At 43.8% G+C, this 16,491-nt stretch overlaps 1 protein-coding gene across 1 annotated transcript in view; it reads right to left on the reverse strand.

Annotated features, from left to right (window-relative positions):
• fgfr3 (fibroblast growth factor receptor 3) overlaps positions 1-16,491 on the reverse strand; it is a 229,702-nt gene that overhangs the window by 78,967 nt on the left and 134,244 nt on the right. The window contains 1 exon segment of the mRNA XM_031787620.1: positions 6,980-7,149. Within this exon segment, the coding sequence (XP_031643480.1) occupies positions 6,980-7,149 (170 nt within the window).

A 16,491-nucleotide genomic window follows, 5' to 3' on the forward strand; every position in this document is an offset into this window, starting at 1 on the left:
TGCCTGATTATCATCACTCTATTGTCCCTCTAATCACTCTGACATCAAAGCAAATGTAATCGAAAACATAATCAAACACTTCATGAGAGCCCATGAGCTCATGTTACACAACATTTCTATAAATTAAATCAAATTGTATTCATCACATACACATATTTAGCTGATGTTATTGCAGGTGTACTGAAATGCTTGTGTTCCTAGCTCCAACAGTGCAGTAATATCTAACTAAATGCTTGTGTTCCTAGCTCCAACAGTGCAGTAATATCTAACTAAATGCTTGTGTTTCTAGCTCCAACAGTGCAGTAATATCTAACTAAATGCTTGTGTTCCTAGCTCCAACAGTTCAGTAATATCTAACTAAATGCTTGTGTTCCCAGCTCCAACAGTGCAGTAATATCTAACTAAGTGCTTGTGTTCCTAGCTCCAACAGTTCAGTAATATCTAACTAAGTGCTTGTGTTCCTAGCTCCAACAGTTCAGTAGTATCTAACTAAATGCTTGTGTTCCTAGCTCCAACAGTTCAGTAGTATCTAACTAAATGCTTGTGTTCCTAGCTCCAACAGTTCAGTAGTATCTAACTAAATGCTTGTGTTCCTAGCTCCAACAGTTCAGTAGTATCTAACTAAATGCTTGTGTTCCCAGCTCCAACAGTTCAGTAGTATCTAACTAAATGCTTGTGTTCCTAGCTCCAACAGTTCAGTAGTATCTAACTAAATGCTTGTGTTCCTAGCTCCAACAGTGCAGTAATATCTAACTAAATGCTTGTGTTCCTAGCTCCAACAGTTCAGTAGTATCTAACTAAATGCTTGTGTTCCCAGCTCCAACAGTTCAGTAGTATCTAACTAAATGCTTGTGTTCCTAGCTCCAACAGTTCAGTAGTATCTAACTAAATGCTTGTGTTCCTAGCTCCAACAGTGCAGTAATATCTAACTAAATGCTTGTGTTCCTAGCTCCAACAGTTCAGTAGTATCTAACTAAATGCTTGTGTTCCTAGCTCCAACAGTTCAGTAGTATCTAACTAAATGCTTGTATTCCTAGCTCCAACAGTTCAGTAGTATCTAACTAAATGCTTGTGTTCCTAGCTCCAACAGTTCAGTAGTATCTAACTAAATGCTTGTATTCCTAGCTCCAACAGTTCAGTAATATCTAACAATTCACAACAATACACACATCTAAAAGTAAAGAAATATATAAATATTAGAATGAGCAACATCGGAGTGGCCATGTCTCCTCCTCCCTGTAGGATGTCTCCTCCTCCCTGTAGGATGTCTCCTCCCTGTAGGATGTCTCCTCCTCCCTGTAGGATGTCTCCTCCTCCCTGTAGGATGTCTCCTCCTCCCTGTAAGATGTCTCCTCCCTGTAGGATGTCTCCTCCCTGTAGGATGTCTCCTCCTCCCTGTAAGATGCCTCCTCCCTGTAGGATGTCTCCTCCCTGTAGGATGTCTCCTCCTCCCTGTAAGATGTCTCCTCCCTGTAGGATGTCTCCTCCCTGTAGGATGTCTCCTCCCCCCTGTAGGATGTCTCCTCCCCCCTGTAGGATGTTTCCTCCTCCCTGTAGGATGTCTCCCCCTCCCTGTAGGATGTCTCCTCCCTGTAGGATGTCTCCTCCCTGTAGGATGTCTCCTCCTCCCTGTAGGATGTCTCCTCCTCCCTGTAGGATGTCTCCTCCTCCCTGTAGGATGTCTCCTCCTCCCTGTAAGATGCCTCCTCCCTGTAGGATGTCTCCTCCCTGTAGGATGTCTCCTCCTCCCTGTAAGATGCCTCCTCCCTGTAGGATGTCTCCTCCCTGTAGGATGTCTCCTCCTCCCTGTAAGATGTCTCCTCCCTGTAGGATGTCTCCTCCCTGTAGGATGTCTCCTCCCCCCTGTAGGATGTCTCCTCCCCCCTGTAGGATGTTTCCTCCTCCCTGTAGGATGTCTCCCCCTCCCTGTAGGATGTCTCCTCCCTGTAGGATGTCTCCTCCCTGTAGGATGTCTCCTCCCTGTAGGATGTCTCCTCCCTGTAGGATGTCTCCTCCCTGTAGGTTGTCTCCTCCCTGTAGGATGTCTCCTCCTCCCTGTAGGATGTCATCTCCTCCCTGTAGGATGTCTTCTCCCTGTAGGATGTCTCCTCCTCCCTGTAGGATCTCTCCTCCCCCCTGTAGGATGTCTCCTCCTCCCAGTAGGATGTCTCCTCCTCCATGCAGGATGTCTCCTCCTCCCTGTAGGATGTGTCCTCCCTGTAGGATGTCTCCTCCCTGTAGGATGTCCCAGTTTGGCCGGGCGGCCAGGCAGTTTTAAGAAGAGTCTTGGAGGTTCCAAAATTCTTCCAGTTAAAAATGATGGAGGCCATTGTGTTCTTGGGGACCTTCAATGCTGCAGATATTTTTTGGTACCCATCCCCAGATCTGTGCCTCGACACAATCCTGTCTCAGAGCTTAATGGACAATTTCTTCGACCTCATCGCTTGGTTTTGCTCTGACATGCACTGTCAACTGTGGGACCTTTTATAGACAGGTGTGTGCCTTTCCAAATCATGTCCAATCAATTGAATTTACCACAGGTGGTCTCCAATCAAGTTGTAGAAACATCTCAAGGATGATCAATGAAAACAGGATGCACCTGAGTCTCATAGCAAGGGGTCTGAATACTGGACACCATATGCGAATTGAATGCCTCCCCATCTATCTTCAGAGTTCGTTCTGTTAGGTGACCTAAACTGGGATATGCTTAACACCCCGGCCGTCCTACAATCTAAGCTAGATGCCCTCAATCTCACACAAATCATCAAGGAACCCACCAGGTACAACCCTAAATCCGTAAACATGGGCACTCTCATAGATATTATCCTGACCAACTTGCCCTCCAAATACACCTCTGCTGTTTTCAATCAGGATCTCAGCGACCACTGCCTCAGTGCCTGCATCCGTTATGGGTCTACGGTCAAACAACCACCCCTCATCACTGTCAAACGCTCCCTAAAAAACTTCTGCGAGCAGGCCTTTCTAATCGATCTGGCCCAGGTATCCTGGAAGGATATTGACCTCACCCCGTCAGTTGAGGATGCCTGGTTGTCCTTTAAAAGTAATTTCCTCACCATCTTAGATAAGCATGCCCCTTTCAAAAAATGTAGAACTAAGAACAGACATAGCCCTTGGTTCACTTCAGACCTGACTGCACTCGACCAGCACAAAAACATCCTGTGGTACACCATTCTGTATACAACTGGCCCTTCTTTGGACACTGTGTTAACAAACCTCCAAACGAGCTTCAATGCCATACAACTCTCCTTCTGTGGTCTCCAACTGCTCTTAAACGCTAGGAAAACTAAATGCATGCTTTTCAACCGATCACTGCCCACACCCGCCTGCCCGACTAGCATCACCACCCTGGATGGTTCTGACTTATGTGGCAGAAGGCAGAATATGTGGACAAGTACAAATACCTAGGTGTCTGGCTAAACTGTAAACTCTCCTTCCAGACTCATATTAAGCATCTCCAATCCAAAATTAAATCTAGAATCGGCTTCCTATTTCGCAACAAAGCCTCCTTCACTCACGCTGCCAAACATTCCCTCGTAAAACTGACTATCCTACCAATCCTCGACTTCGGCGAAGTCATTTACAAAATAGCCTCCAACACTCTACTTAGCAAACTGGATGCAGTCTATCACAGTACCATCCGTTTTGTAAGCAAAGCCCCATATACCACCCACCACTGCGACCTGTATGCTCTCGTCGGCTGGCCCTCGCTACATATTCATCGCCAGACCCACTGGCTCCAGGTCATCTATAAGTCTTTGCTAAGAAAAGCTCCTCCTTATCTCAGCTCACAGGTCACCATAGCAACACCCACCCGTAGCACTCGCTCCAGCAGGTATATCTCACTGGTCATCTCCAAAGCTAACACCAACTTTGGCTGCCTTTCCTTCCATTTCTCTGCTGCCAATGACTGGAACGAATTGCAAAAATCGCTGAAGTTGGAGACCTATATCTCCCTCTCTAACTTTAAACATCAGCTATCTGACCAGCTTACCGATCGCTGCAGCTGTACATAACCCATCTGTAAATAGCCCACCCAATCTACCTACCTCATCTTTATATTGTTTTTATTTACTTTTTCACTCTTTTGTACACCAGTATTTCTACTTGCACATTATCATCTGCACATCTATGACTTCAGTGTTAATTTGCTAAATTGTATTTACCTCTCTACTATGGCCTATTTATTGCCTTACCACCTTACCTCATTTGCACACACTGTATACATATTTATATATTGTGTTATTGACTGTACTTTTGTTTATCCTATGTGTAACTCTGTGTTGTTTTTTGTCGCACTGCTTTGCCAGGACATAGTAGTCAATGAGTAAATGAGAACTTGTTCTCAACTGGCCTACCTGGTTAAATAAAGGTGAGATAAATAAATGAATAAATACTTATGTAAGGTATTTTAGTTTTATTTTATGTAAGGTCTTTCAGTTTTAAATAATAATTTCGAAAAACCTGTTTTTGCTTTGTCATTATGGCGTATTCTGTGTAGAGGAAATGTTTTTATTTAATCCATTTTAGAAAAAGGCTGTTTTGTAACAAAATGTGGCAAAAGTCAACTTATCACACTTTTCCAATCACACAAACATTCGGGCATCATCCAACACACCTCACCCCACCTATGTCCTTTTGTTTCTATTTCCACCTTATTGATTCCTAATCTGGGGCTTTTGACTACTTTTATGTTCCAGTTCCTTGTATTTATATATATTACTTCATTAGTTGTCCTTTCCTCCCTTCCTCTAATGCTGTCTTTTATCATTAAAAATATCAACTCAACATGCAACAATTTCAAAGATTGTTGTAAGGAAATCAATACATTGAAATACATGAAATAGGCCTTAATATATGGATTTCACTGGGAATACAGATATGCATCTGGTGGTCACAGACTCCTTAAAAACAATTAGGGGTGTGGATCAGAAAACCAGTCAGTATCTGGTGTGGATCAGAAAACCAGTCAGTATCTGGTGTGGATCAGAAAGCCAGTCAGTATCTGGTGTGACCTCCATTTGCCTCATGCAGCACGACCCATCTCCTTCGTATAGAGTTGATCAGGCTGTTGATTGTGGTCTGTGGAATGTTGTTCCACTCTGCAGTGGCTATGCGAAGTTGCTGGATATTGGCAGGAACTGGAAATGCGCTGTCCTACAAATCGATCCAGAGCATCCCAAACATGTCTGGTGAGTATGCAGGCCAAGACATTTTCAGTTTCCAGAAATTGTGTCCAGATCCTTGAGACATCGAGCCGTGCATGGCAGCGGTGATGGCAGCGGATGAATGACACGACAATGGGCCGTAGGATTTCCTCATGGTATCTTTGTGCATTCAAATTGCAATTGATAAAATGCAACTCTGTTTTCGTTGTCCGTAGCTTATGCCTGCCCATACCAAAACTCCACTGCCACCATGGGACAGTCTATTCACAACGTTGACATCAGCAAACCGCTCGCCGACACAACGCCATACACGTGGTCTACGGTTGTGAGGCCGTTTGGACGTACTGCCAAATTCTCTAAAACAATGTTGAAGGCGGCTTATGGTAGAGAAATGAACATTAAATTATCTGGCAACAGATCTGGTGGACATTCTTGCAATCAGCATTCCAATTGCACACTGCCTCAAAACAAAACTGCACATTTTAGAGGGGCCTTTTATTGTCCCCAGCACAAGGTGCACTTGTGTAATGATCATGCTGTTTAATATATATCAGCTTCTTGATATGCCACACCTGTCAGGATTATCTTGTCAAAGGATACATTCTCACTAGCAGGGATCTAAAGTCATTCGTGCACAACATTTAAGACAAAGCTTTTTGTGCGTATGGAAAATTTCTGGGATCTTATATTTCAGCTCATTAAACCAACACTTTATATGTTGCGTTCATATTTTTGTTTAGTGTACATACATTTAGCTAATACATTATTGTGGTATTACTCTGTAGGCTACGGACCTATTCAAAGCTTCCTTTGGCATCTCAGCATACAATCTGCCTGGAGTTATGGACCTCAACCTGCAGGAGGTTTGCTTTTTGTGATTGAGGAAACAGCTGCAAGGTTCTGACAGATGGATGTGTGGTGGTGGAAAGGACACACCCAAAAAACCCTCACATCAAACCCCACCCACAAGCTAACCCCACCCACAAGCTAACCCCACCCACAAGCTAAGGGGCGGCAGCGTAGCCTAGTGGTTAGAGCGTTGGACTAGTAACCGGAAGGTTGCGAGTTCAAACCCCCGAGCTGACAAGGTACAAATCTGTCGTTCTGCCCCTGAACAGGCAGTTAACCCACTGTTCCTAGGCCGTCATTGAAAATAAGAATTTGTTCTTAACTGACTTGCCTGGTTAAATAAAGGTAAAAAAATATTTTAAAAAAACACCCACAAGCTAACCCCACCCACAAGCTAACCCCACCCACAAGCCAACTCGCGTTTGGCATCTGTCATGGCTGCCAGCATTTCTTGAGGAGCCCAAAAAACAAATCAGTGTGTGCAGTTTCTCGAACAGAAAATTACCTTCTAAAAACCATGGAAATGAAAAATGAAAAACTATGTTTAAGTGGGAAGTAGGCATTGGTCTGAAGCTGAAGAATCAAGGAAATTCACATGAGCAACACAATGCCTACTCCACCCATGCCCTACCAAGGTTTTCCAGCACACAGCTTTGACCAACTACAGTAGCTATGTTGGTCTATTGTACTTCAAACAATGTGTATACAGGTTGCTTAGGCTTCAAACATTCTCAAACAGCCTATTTCATACATATATCTTATATAGTGCACTACTTTTGACAAGGGTCCGTAGGGCTTAAAGTACTGCTCTATAGGGCCTTGGTCAAAAGTAGTGCACTATGTAGGTAATAGGGTGCTATTTGGGACGCCTCTTTGGTAAGAACTCTGTATACCTCTGTCGACTAACTTCTGACTACTAATGTCTGATTGGCTGTCTGACTCACCTTGATCCCGCCCATCCTCTGTTCACCCTTAAACTCCTTCCCATTCTTCAGCCAATGGATGGAGGGCGTGGGGTTTCCAGCGGCAGCGCAACGGAATTTGACGGTATTGGCTGCTGGGATGGCGAGGAGCTTCTTCTCCATGCGGTCCGGTCTGGTCCAATACGGGCCTTCTGATTGGACAGGAGAGAGAGGAGGGCATGTTAGTCATCATGGACTGTTTGAGTGTATCAGATTTAACTTCCTGATGAATATAAATAGGCAGATGTTGACACATAAACTAGATGCATTATATATACAGCAGTGTGTGGACACCCCTTCAAATTAGTGGATTCGGCTATTTCAGCCGCACACGTTGCTGACAGGTGTATAAAATCCAGCACACAGCCATGGCATCTCCATAGACAAACATTGGCAGTAGAATGGCCTTACTGAAGAGCTCAGGGACTTTCAAATTGGCACCGTCATCGGATGCTGCCTTTCCAACAAGTCATTTCACCAAATTGCCCCAGTCAACTGTAAGTGCTGTCATTGTAAACTGGAATCGTCTAGGAGCAACAACGGCTCCTAGACGAAGTGATAGGCAACACAAGCACACAGAATGAAACCGCCGAGTGCTGAAGCACGTTGTGCGTAAAAATGTTATGTCCTCGGTTGCAACACTCACTACTGAGTTTCAAATTGCCTCTGGAAGCAACGTCAGCACAATAACTGTTAATCAGGAGCTTCATGAAATGGGTTTGGATGGCCGAGCAGCTGAACACAAGTCTAAGATCACAATGCACAATGCCAAGCGTCAGCTGGAATGGTGTAAACCTTGCCGCTATTGGACTCCGGAGCAGTGGAAACGCGTTCTCTGGAGTGATGAATCACGCTTCACCATCTCAAACAAATCAAATCAAATGTTATTTTTCACAAGCGCCAAATACCGCGAAATGCTTCCTTACAAGCCCTTAACCATTAATGCAGTTCAAGAAATAGAGTTAAGAAAATAATTCTGAAATAAACTAAAGTAAAAAATGTAATAAAAAGTAACACAATAAAATAACAATAACAAGGCTTTATACAGGGGGTACCGGTACCGAATCAATATGGGGTGGTACAGGTTAGTTGACGTAATTTGTAAATGTAGGTAGGGGTAAAGTGACTATGCATAGATAATAAACAGCGAATGGGGGTGGTGTCAATGTAAATGGTCCAGGCGGCCATTTTACTAATTGTTCAGCAGTTTTATAGCTTGGGTGTAGAAGCTGTTAAGGAGCCTTTTGGACCCAGACATGGCGCTCCGGTACTGCTTGCCGTGCGGTAGCAGAGAGAACAGTCTATGACTTGGGTGAGTCATAGAGTCTTTGACATTTTTTAGGCCTTTCTCTGACACCACCTAGTATATAGGTTCTGGATGTCAGGAAGCTTGGCCCCAGTGATGTACTGGGCAGTAGCATCTTACGGTCAGAAGCCGAGTAGTTGTCATACCAGGTGGGGATGCAACCGGTCAGGATGCTCCCGATGGTGCAGCTGTAGAACTTTTTAAGCACGTACCCCTAATGGGCCCCAGTGTTGAGGATCAGCGTGGCAGATGTGTTGTTGCCTACCCTTACCCAAATCAAATCAAATCAAATGTATTTATATAGCCCTTCGTACATCAGCTGATATCTCAAAGTGCTGTACAGAAACCCAGCCTAAAACCCCAAACAGCAAGCAATGCAGGTGTAGAAGCACGGTGGCTAGGAAAAACTCCCTAGAAAGGCCAAAACCTAGGAAGAAACCTAGAGAGGAACCAGGCTATGTGGGGTGGCCAGTCCTCTTCTGGCTGTGCCGGGTGGAGATTATAACAGAACATGGCCAAGATGTTCAAATGTTCATAAATGACCAGCATGTTCGAATAATAAGAAGGCAGAACAGTTGAAACTGGAGCAGCAGCACGGCCAGGTGGACTGGGGACAGCAAGGAGTCATCATGTCAGGTAATCCCGGGGCATGGTCCTAGGGCTCAGGTCCTCCGAGAGAGAGAAAGAAAGAGAGAAGGAGAGAATTAGAGAACGCACACTTAGATTCACACAGGACACCGAATAGGACAGGAGAAGTACTCCAGATATAACAAACTGACCCTAGCCCCCCGACACATAAACTACTGCAGCATAAATACTGGAGGCTGAGACAGGAGGGGTCAGGAGACACTGTGGACCCATCCGAGGACACCCCCGGACAGGGCCAAACAAGAAGGATATAACCCCACCCACTTTGCCAAAGCACAGCCCCCACACCACTAGAGGGATATCTTCAACCACCAACTTACCATCCTGAGACAGGGCCGAGTATAGCCCACAAAGATCTCCGCCATGGCACAACCCAAGGGGGGGCGCCAGCCCAGACAGGATGACCACATCAGTGAATCAACCCACTCAGGTGACGCACCCCTTCCAGGGACGGCATGAGAGAGCCCCAGTAAGCCAGTGACTCAGCCCCTGTAATAGGGTTAGAGGCAGAGAATCCCAGTGGAAAGAGGGGAACCGGCCAGGCAGAGACAGCAAGGGCGGTTCGTTGCTCCAGAGCCTTTCCGTTCACCTTCCCACTCCTGGGCCAGACTACACTCAATCATATGACCCACTGAAGAGATGAGTCTTCAGTAAAGACGTAAAGGTTGAGACCGAGTTTGCGTCTCTGACATGGGTAGGCAGACCGTTCCATAAAAATGGAGCTCTATAGGAGAAAGCCCTGCCTCCAGCTGTTTGCTTAGAAATTCTAGGGACAATTAGGAGGCCTGCGTCTTGTGACCGTAGCGTACGTGTAGGTATGTACGGCAGGACCAAATCAGAGAGATAGGTAGGAGCAAGCCCATGTAATGCTTTGTAGGTTAGCAGTAAAACCTTGAAATCAGCCCTTGCTTTGACAGGAAGTCAGTGTAGAGAGGCTAGCACTGGAGTAATATGATCACATTTTTTGGTTCTAGTCAGGATTCTAGCAGCCGTATTTAGCACGAACTGAAGTAATAAATATCTTCTATGTTTTAATGTGTAAACTCAAGTGAAGTTTATTTAGTGCTTTATCCGGATAGCCGGAAAGTAGAGCATTGCAGTAGTCTAACCTAGAAGTGACAAAATCATGGATTAATTTTTCTGCGTCATTTTTGGACAGAAAGTTTATGATTTTTGCAATGTTACGTAGTTGGAAAAAAGCTGTCCTTGAAATGGTCTTGATATGTGCTTCAAAAGAGAGATCAGGGTCCAGAGTAACGCCGAGGTCCTTCACAGTTTTATTTGAGACGACTGTACAACCATTAAGATTAATTGCCAGATTCAACAGAAGATCTCTTTGTTTCTTGGGACCTAGAACAAGCATCTCTGTTTTGTCCGAGTTTAAAAGTAGAAAGTTTGCAGCCATCCACTTCCTTATGTCTGAAACACATGCTTCTAGCAAGGGCAATTTTGGGGCTTCACCATGTTTCATTGAAATGTACAGCTGTGTGTCATCCGCATAGCAGTGAAAGTTAACATTATGTTTTCAAATAACATCCCCAAGAGGTAAAATATATAGTGAAAACAATAGTGGTCCTAAAACGGAACCTTGAGGAACACCGAAATTTACAGTTGATTTGTCAGAGGACAAACCATTTACAGAGACAAACTGATATCTTTCCGACAGATAAGATCTAAACCAGGCCAGAACTTGTCCGTGTAGACCAATTTGGGTTTCCAATCTCTCCAAAAGAATGTGGTGATCAATGGTATCAAAAGCAGCACTAAGGTCTAGGAGCACGAGGACAGATGCAGAGCCTCGGTCCGATGCCATTAAAATGTCATTTACCACCTTCACAAGTGCCGTCTCAGTGCTATGATGGGGTCTAAAACCAGACTGAAGTATTTCGTATACATTGTTTGTCTTCAGGAAGGCAGTAAGTTGCTGCGCAACAGCCTTTTCTAAAATTTTTTAGAGGAATGGAAGATTCGATATAGGCCGATAGTTTTTTATATTTTCTGGATCATGGTTTGGCTTTTTCAAGAGAGGCTTTATTACTGCCACTTTTAGTGAGTTTGGTACACATCCAGTGGATAGAGAGCCGTTTATTATGTTCAACATAGGAGGGCCAAGCACAGGAAGCAGCTCTTTCAGTAGTTTAGTTGGAATAGGGTCCAGTATGCAGCTTGAAGGTTTAGAGGCCATGATTATTTTCATCATTGTGTCAAGAGATATATTACTAAAACACTTGAGCGTCTCTCTTGATCCTAGGTCCTGGGAGAGTTGTGCAGACTCAGGACAACTGAGCTTTGAAGGAATACGCAGATTTAAAGAGGAGTCCGTAATTTGCTTTCTAATAATCATAATCTTTTCCTCAAAGAAGTTCATGAATTTATCACTGCTAAAGTGAAAGTCATCCTCTCTTGGGGAATGCTGCTTTTTAGTTAGCTTTGCGACAGTATCAAAAAGGAATTTCGGATTGTTCTTATTTTCCTCAATTAAGTTAGAAAAATAGGATGATCGAGCAGCAGTAAGGGCTCTTCGGTACTGCACGGTACTGTCTTTCCAAGCTAGTCGGAAGACTTCCAGTTTGGTGTGGCGCCATTTCCGTTCCAATTTTCTGGAAGCTTGCTTCAGAGCTCGGGTATTTTCTGTGTACCAGGGAGCTAGTGTCTTATGAGAAATGTTTTTAGTTTTTAGGGGTGCAACTGCATCTTGGGTATTGCGCAAAGTTAAATTGAGTTCCTCAGTTAGGTGGTTAACTGATTTCTGTCCTCTGGCGTCCTTGGGTAGACAGAGGGAATCTGGAAGGACATCAAGGAATCTTTGTGTAGTCTGTGAATTTATAGCACGACTTTTGATGTTCCTTGGTTGGGGTCTGAGCAGATTATTTGTTGCAATTGCAAACGTAATAAAATGGTGGTCCGATAGTCCAGGATTATGAGGAAAAACATTAAGATCCACAACATTTATACCAAGGGACAAAACTAGGTCCAGCGTATGACTGTGACAGTGAGTGGGTCCAGAGACATGTTGGACAAAACCCACTGAGTCGATGATGGCTCCGAACAGAGGAGTGGAGTGGAGGCTGTTATAGCAGCAATGTTCCAACATCGAGTGGAAACAACCTCACCAGAAGAGTGGAGGCTGTTGTAGCAGCAAGGGGGGACAAGTGTATGTTTCCCATGCCAATAAACCCCTTTGAATTGAATTGAGTAGATAAATAGTGTAGAGAGAAAATTGGCGAGGGCACTAGAACAGTCTGCAGCACCCAGCCTCACCCTCCTAGAATCTGAAGTCAAATGTCTACTGTTTGCTGATGATCTGGTGCTGCTGTCACCAACCAAGGAGGGCCTACAGCAGCACCTAGATCTTCTGCACAGATTCTGTCAGACCTGGGCCCTGACAGTAAATCTCAGTAAGACCAAAATAAGGGTGTTCCAAAAAAGGTCCAGTCACCAGGACCACAAATACAAATTCCATCTAGACACCATTGCCCTAGAACACACAAAAAACGATACATACCTCGGCCTAAACATCAGCACCACAGGTAACTTCCACAATGCTGTGAATGATCTGAGAGAAGGCAAGAAGGGCCTTCTATGCCATCAAATGGAACATAAAATTCGACATACCAATTAGGATCTGGCAAAAAATACTTGAATCAGTTATAGAACCCATTGCTCTTCATGGCAGTGAGGTCTGGGGTCCGCTCACCAACCAAGAATTCACTAAATGAGACAAACACCAAATTAAGACTCTAGATGCAGAATTCTGTTCACAAACACAAACAGAACCACAGAGCCCCAGGACAGAAACCCAATTAGACCCAACCAAATCATGAGAAAACAAAAAGATAATTACTTGACACATTGGAAAGAATGAACAAAAAAACAGAGCAAACTAGAATGCTATTTGGCCCTAAACAGAGAGTACACAGTGGCAGAATACCTGACCACTGTGACTGACCAAAAATTAAGGAAATATTTTACTATGTACAGACTCAGTGAGCATAGCCTTGCTATTGAGAAAGGCCACCGTAGGCAGACATGGCTCTCAAGAGAAGACAGGCTATGTGCTCACTGCCCACAAAATGAGGTGGAAACTGAGCTGCACTTCCTAACCTCCTGCCAAATGTATGACCATATTAGAGACACATATTTCCCTCAGATTACACAGACCCACAAAGAATTAGAAAAAAAAAACAATTTTGATGCACAACTCCCATATCTAGTGGGTGAAATACCACAGTGTGCATCACAGCAGCAAGATGTGTGACCTGTTGCCACAAGAAAATGGCAACCAGTGAAGGACAAACACCATTCATTTTCCCTTTTGTACTTGAACTTTGTGCACATAATATGACGTTTGAAATGTCTTTATTCTTTAGGAACATTTGTGAGTGTAATGTTTACTGTTCATTTGTATAGTTTATTTCACTTTTGTTTATTATCTACTTCACAGGCCTTGGCAATGTAAACATATGTTTCCCATGCTAATAAAGCCCCTTAAATTGAAATTGAATTGATATTGAATTGAGAGACACACACACACACAGAGAGACATAGAGAGAGAGAGAGAGAGAGAGAGAGAGAGAGAGAGAGAGAGCACATGAGTAAACCCTAGACCAGCAGCTAAGTGAAACCACACACACACACACACACACACACACACACACACACACACACACACACACACACACACACACACACACACACACACACACACACACACAAGCAATGCCACCTTAAAAGGGAAATCTTCACCAGTCCTTCACTGCTTCTTTACCCCTTCTCTCTTTCCCTCCCTCCCTCCCTCCCTCCCTCCCTCCCTCCCTCCCTCCCTCCCTCCCTCCCTCCCTCCCTCCCTCCCTCCCTCCCTCCCTCCCTCCCTCCCTCCCTCCCTCCCTCCCTCCCTCCCTCCCTCCCTCCCTCCACTCCACTCTCTCTCTCCCATCTCCACTCAATTCAATTCAATTCAAGGTTTTTATTGGCATGGGAAACATGTGTTAACATTGCCAAAGCAGGTGAAATAGATAATAAACAAAAGTGAAATAAACAAAGAAGTTCCAAAAGAATAAAGCCAATACAAATGTCATATCATGTCTATATACAGTGTTGTAACAATGTGCAAAAGGGAAAATAAATAAACCTTAGTTGTATTTATGTGTTTTGTCACATTCTGACCTTTATTTCCTTTGTTTTGTCATTATTTAGTATGGTCAGGGCGTGAGTTGGGGTGGGCAGTCTATGCTTGTTTTTCTATGTTTGGTTTCTGTTTCGGCCTAGTATGGTTCTCAATCAGAGGCAGGTGTCGTTAGTTGTCTCTGATTGAGAATCATACTTAGGTAGCCTGGGTTTCACTGTTGGTTTGTGGGTGTTTGTTTCCGTGTCTGTGTTTTTCACCACACGGTACTGTTTCGGTTTTGTTATTTCACGTATTCGTTTATTGTTTTTGTATTTCATAGTGTTCAGTGCTTTTGTTATTAAAATCGTCATGAACGCTTACCACGCAGCATCTTGGTCCGATCCTTACTCCTCTTCAGACGAAGAGGAGGAAATCTGCCTTCACTGGTTGGCCTTTTCTTGTGGCAACAAATATTGCTGCTGTGATGCACACTGTGGTATTTCACCCAGTTAATTATACTCTTCTTACACACACACACACACACACACACACACACACACACACACACACACACACACACACACACACACACACACACACACACACACACACACACACACACACACACACCAAAAAAAAAAAGAGGTCTACTCTCCTGCTGCATGTTGGGTAAGAGAGACTTCCAATGTTGAGACACAGACAGAGCATCTCAGACACTCCTCTCTCACACCCCCTCCCTCACACCCCCTCCCTCACACTCCTTCTCTCACACCCCCTCCCTCACACCTCCTTTCTCACACCCCCCTAACTGAGAACCCTCTCTCTTTCTTTCTCTCTCTCTCTCCTCCAATCCTCTCTCTCCTCCTCCTCCACTCCAGATACAGATATGGTCAGACCAAGTTATGAGAAATGTTTTGTGTGTTCAATTATGGTGTTGTTCAAGATTCATTTATACTTGTGTTTCTGACATTTTATTTTTTTCTGCACACTTGTTTTCTGTACATACAGTACCAGTCAAAAGACTGGACACAACTACTCATTCCAGGGTTTTTCTTTATTTGTACTATTTTCTACATTGTAGAATAATAGTGACGACATTAAAACTATGAAATAATACATATGGAATAATGTAGTAACCAAAAAAAGTGTTAAACAAATCAAAATATATTTTATATTTGAGATTCTTCAAAGTAGCCACCCTTTGCCTTGATGACAGCTTTGCACACTCTTGGCATTCTCTCAACCAGCTTCATGAGGTAGTCACATGGAATGTATTTCAATTAACAGGTGTGCCTTGTTAATTTGTGGAATTTATTTCCTTCTTAATGCGTTTGAGCCAATCAGTTGTGTAGTGACAAGGTAGGGGAGGTATACAGAAGATAGCCCTATTTGGTAAAAGACCAAGTCCATATTATGGCAAGAACAGCTTGCCATAATATGGGCAAATAATATAGGCAAAGAAAAACGACAGTCCATCATTACTTTTAAGACACGAAGGTCAATCAATGTGGAAAATCTCAAGAATTTTGAATGTTTCGTAAAGTGCAGTTGAAAAAACCATCAAGTGCTATGATGAAACTGGCTCTCATGAGGACCGCCACAGGAAAGGAAGACCCAGAGTTACCTCTGATGCAGAGCATAAGTTCATTAGAGTTACCAGCCCAAATAAATGCTTCACAGAGTTCAAGTAACAGACACATCTCAACATCAACTGTTCAGAGGAGACTGCGTGAATCAGGCTGCAAAGAAACCACTACAAAAGGACACCAAGAAGTCGAAGAGACTTGCTTGGTCCAAGAAACAAGCAAAGGACATTAGACCAGTGGAAATCTGTCCGTTGGTCTGATGAGTAGAAATGTGAGATTTTTGGTTCCAACCTCCATGTCTTTGTGAAACACAAAGGTGAACGGATGGTCTCCACATATGTGGTTTCCACTGTGAAGCATGGAGGAAGAGGTGTGATGGTGTGGGGGTGCTTTGCTGGTGACACTGTCAGTGATTTATTTAGAATTCAAGGCACACTTAACCAGCATGGCTACCACAGCATTCTGCAGCGATAAGCCATCCTATCTGGTTTGTGCTTAGTGGGACTATCATTTGTTTTTCAACAGGACAATGACCCAACACACCTCCAGGCTGTGGAAGGGCTATTTTACCAAGAAGGAGAGTGATAAATTGCTGCAATTGCATCCACAATTACCCGACTTCAACTCAGTTGAGATGGTTTGGGATGAGTTGGACCGCAGAGTGAAGGAAAAGCAGCCAACAAGTGCTCAGCATACATGTATGTGGGAACTCCTTCAAGACTGTTGGAAAAGCATTCCAGGTGAAGCCGGTTGAGAGAATGCCAAGAGTGTGCAAAGCTGTCATCAAGGCAAAGAGTGAATATTTGAAGAATCTCAAATATAAAATCTATTTTGATTTGATTAATAT

The sequence above is a fragment of the Oncorhynchus kisutch genome, linkage group LG14, assembly GCF_002021735.2.
Source record: "Oncorhynchus kisutch isolate 150728-3 linkage group LG14, Okis_V2, whole genome shotgun sequence".
In the NCBI taxonomy this organism is placed as follows: domain Eukaryota; kingdom Metazoa; phylum Chordata; class Actinopteri; order Salmoniformes; family Salmonidae; genus Oncorhynchus; species Oncorhynchus kisutch.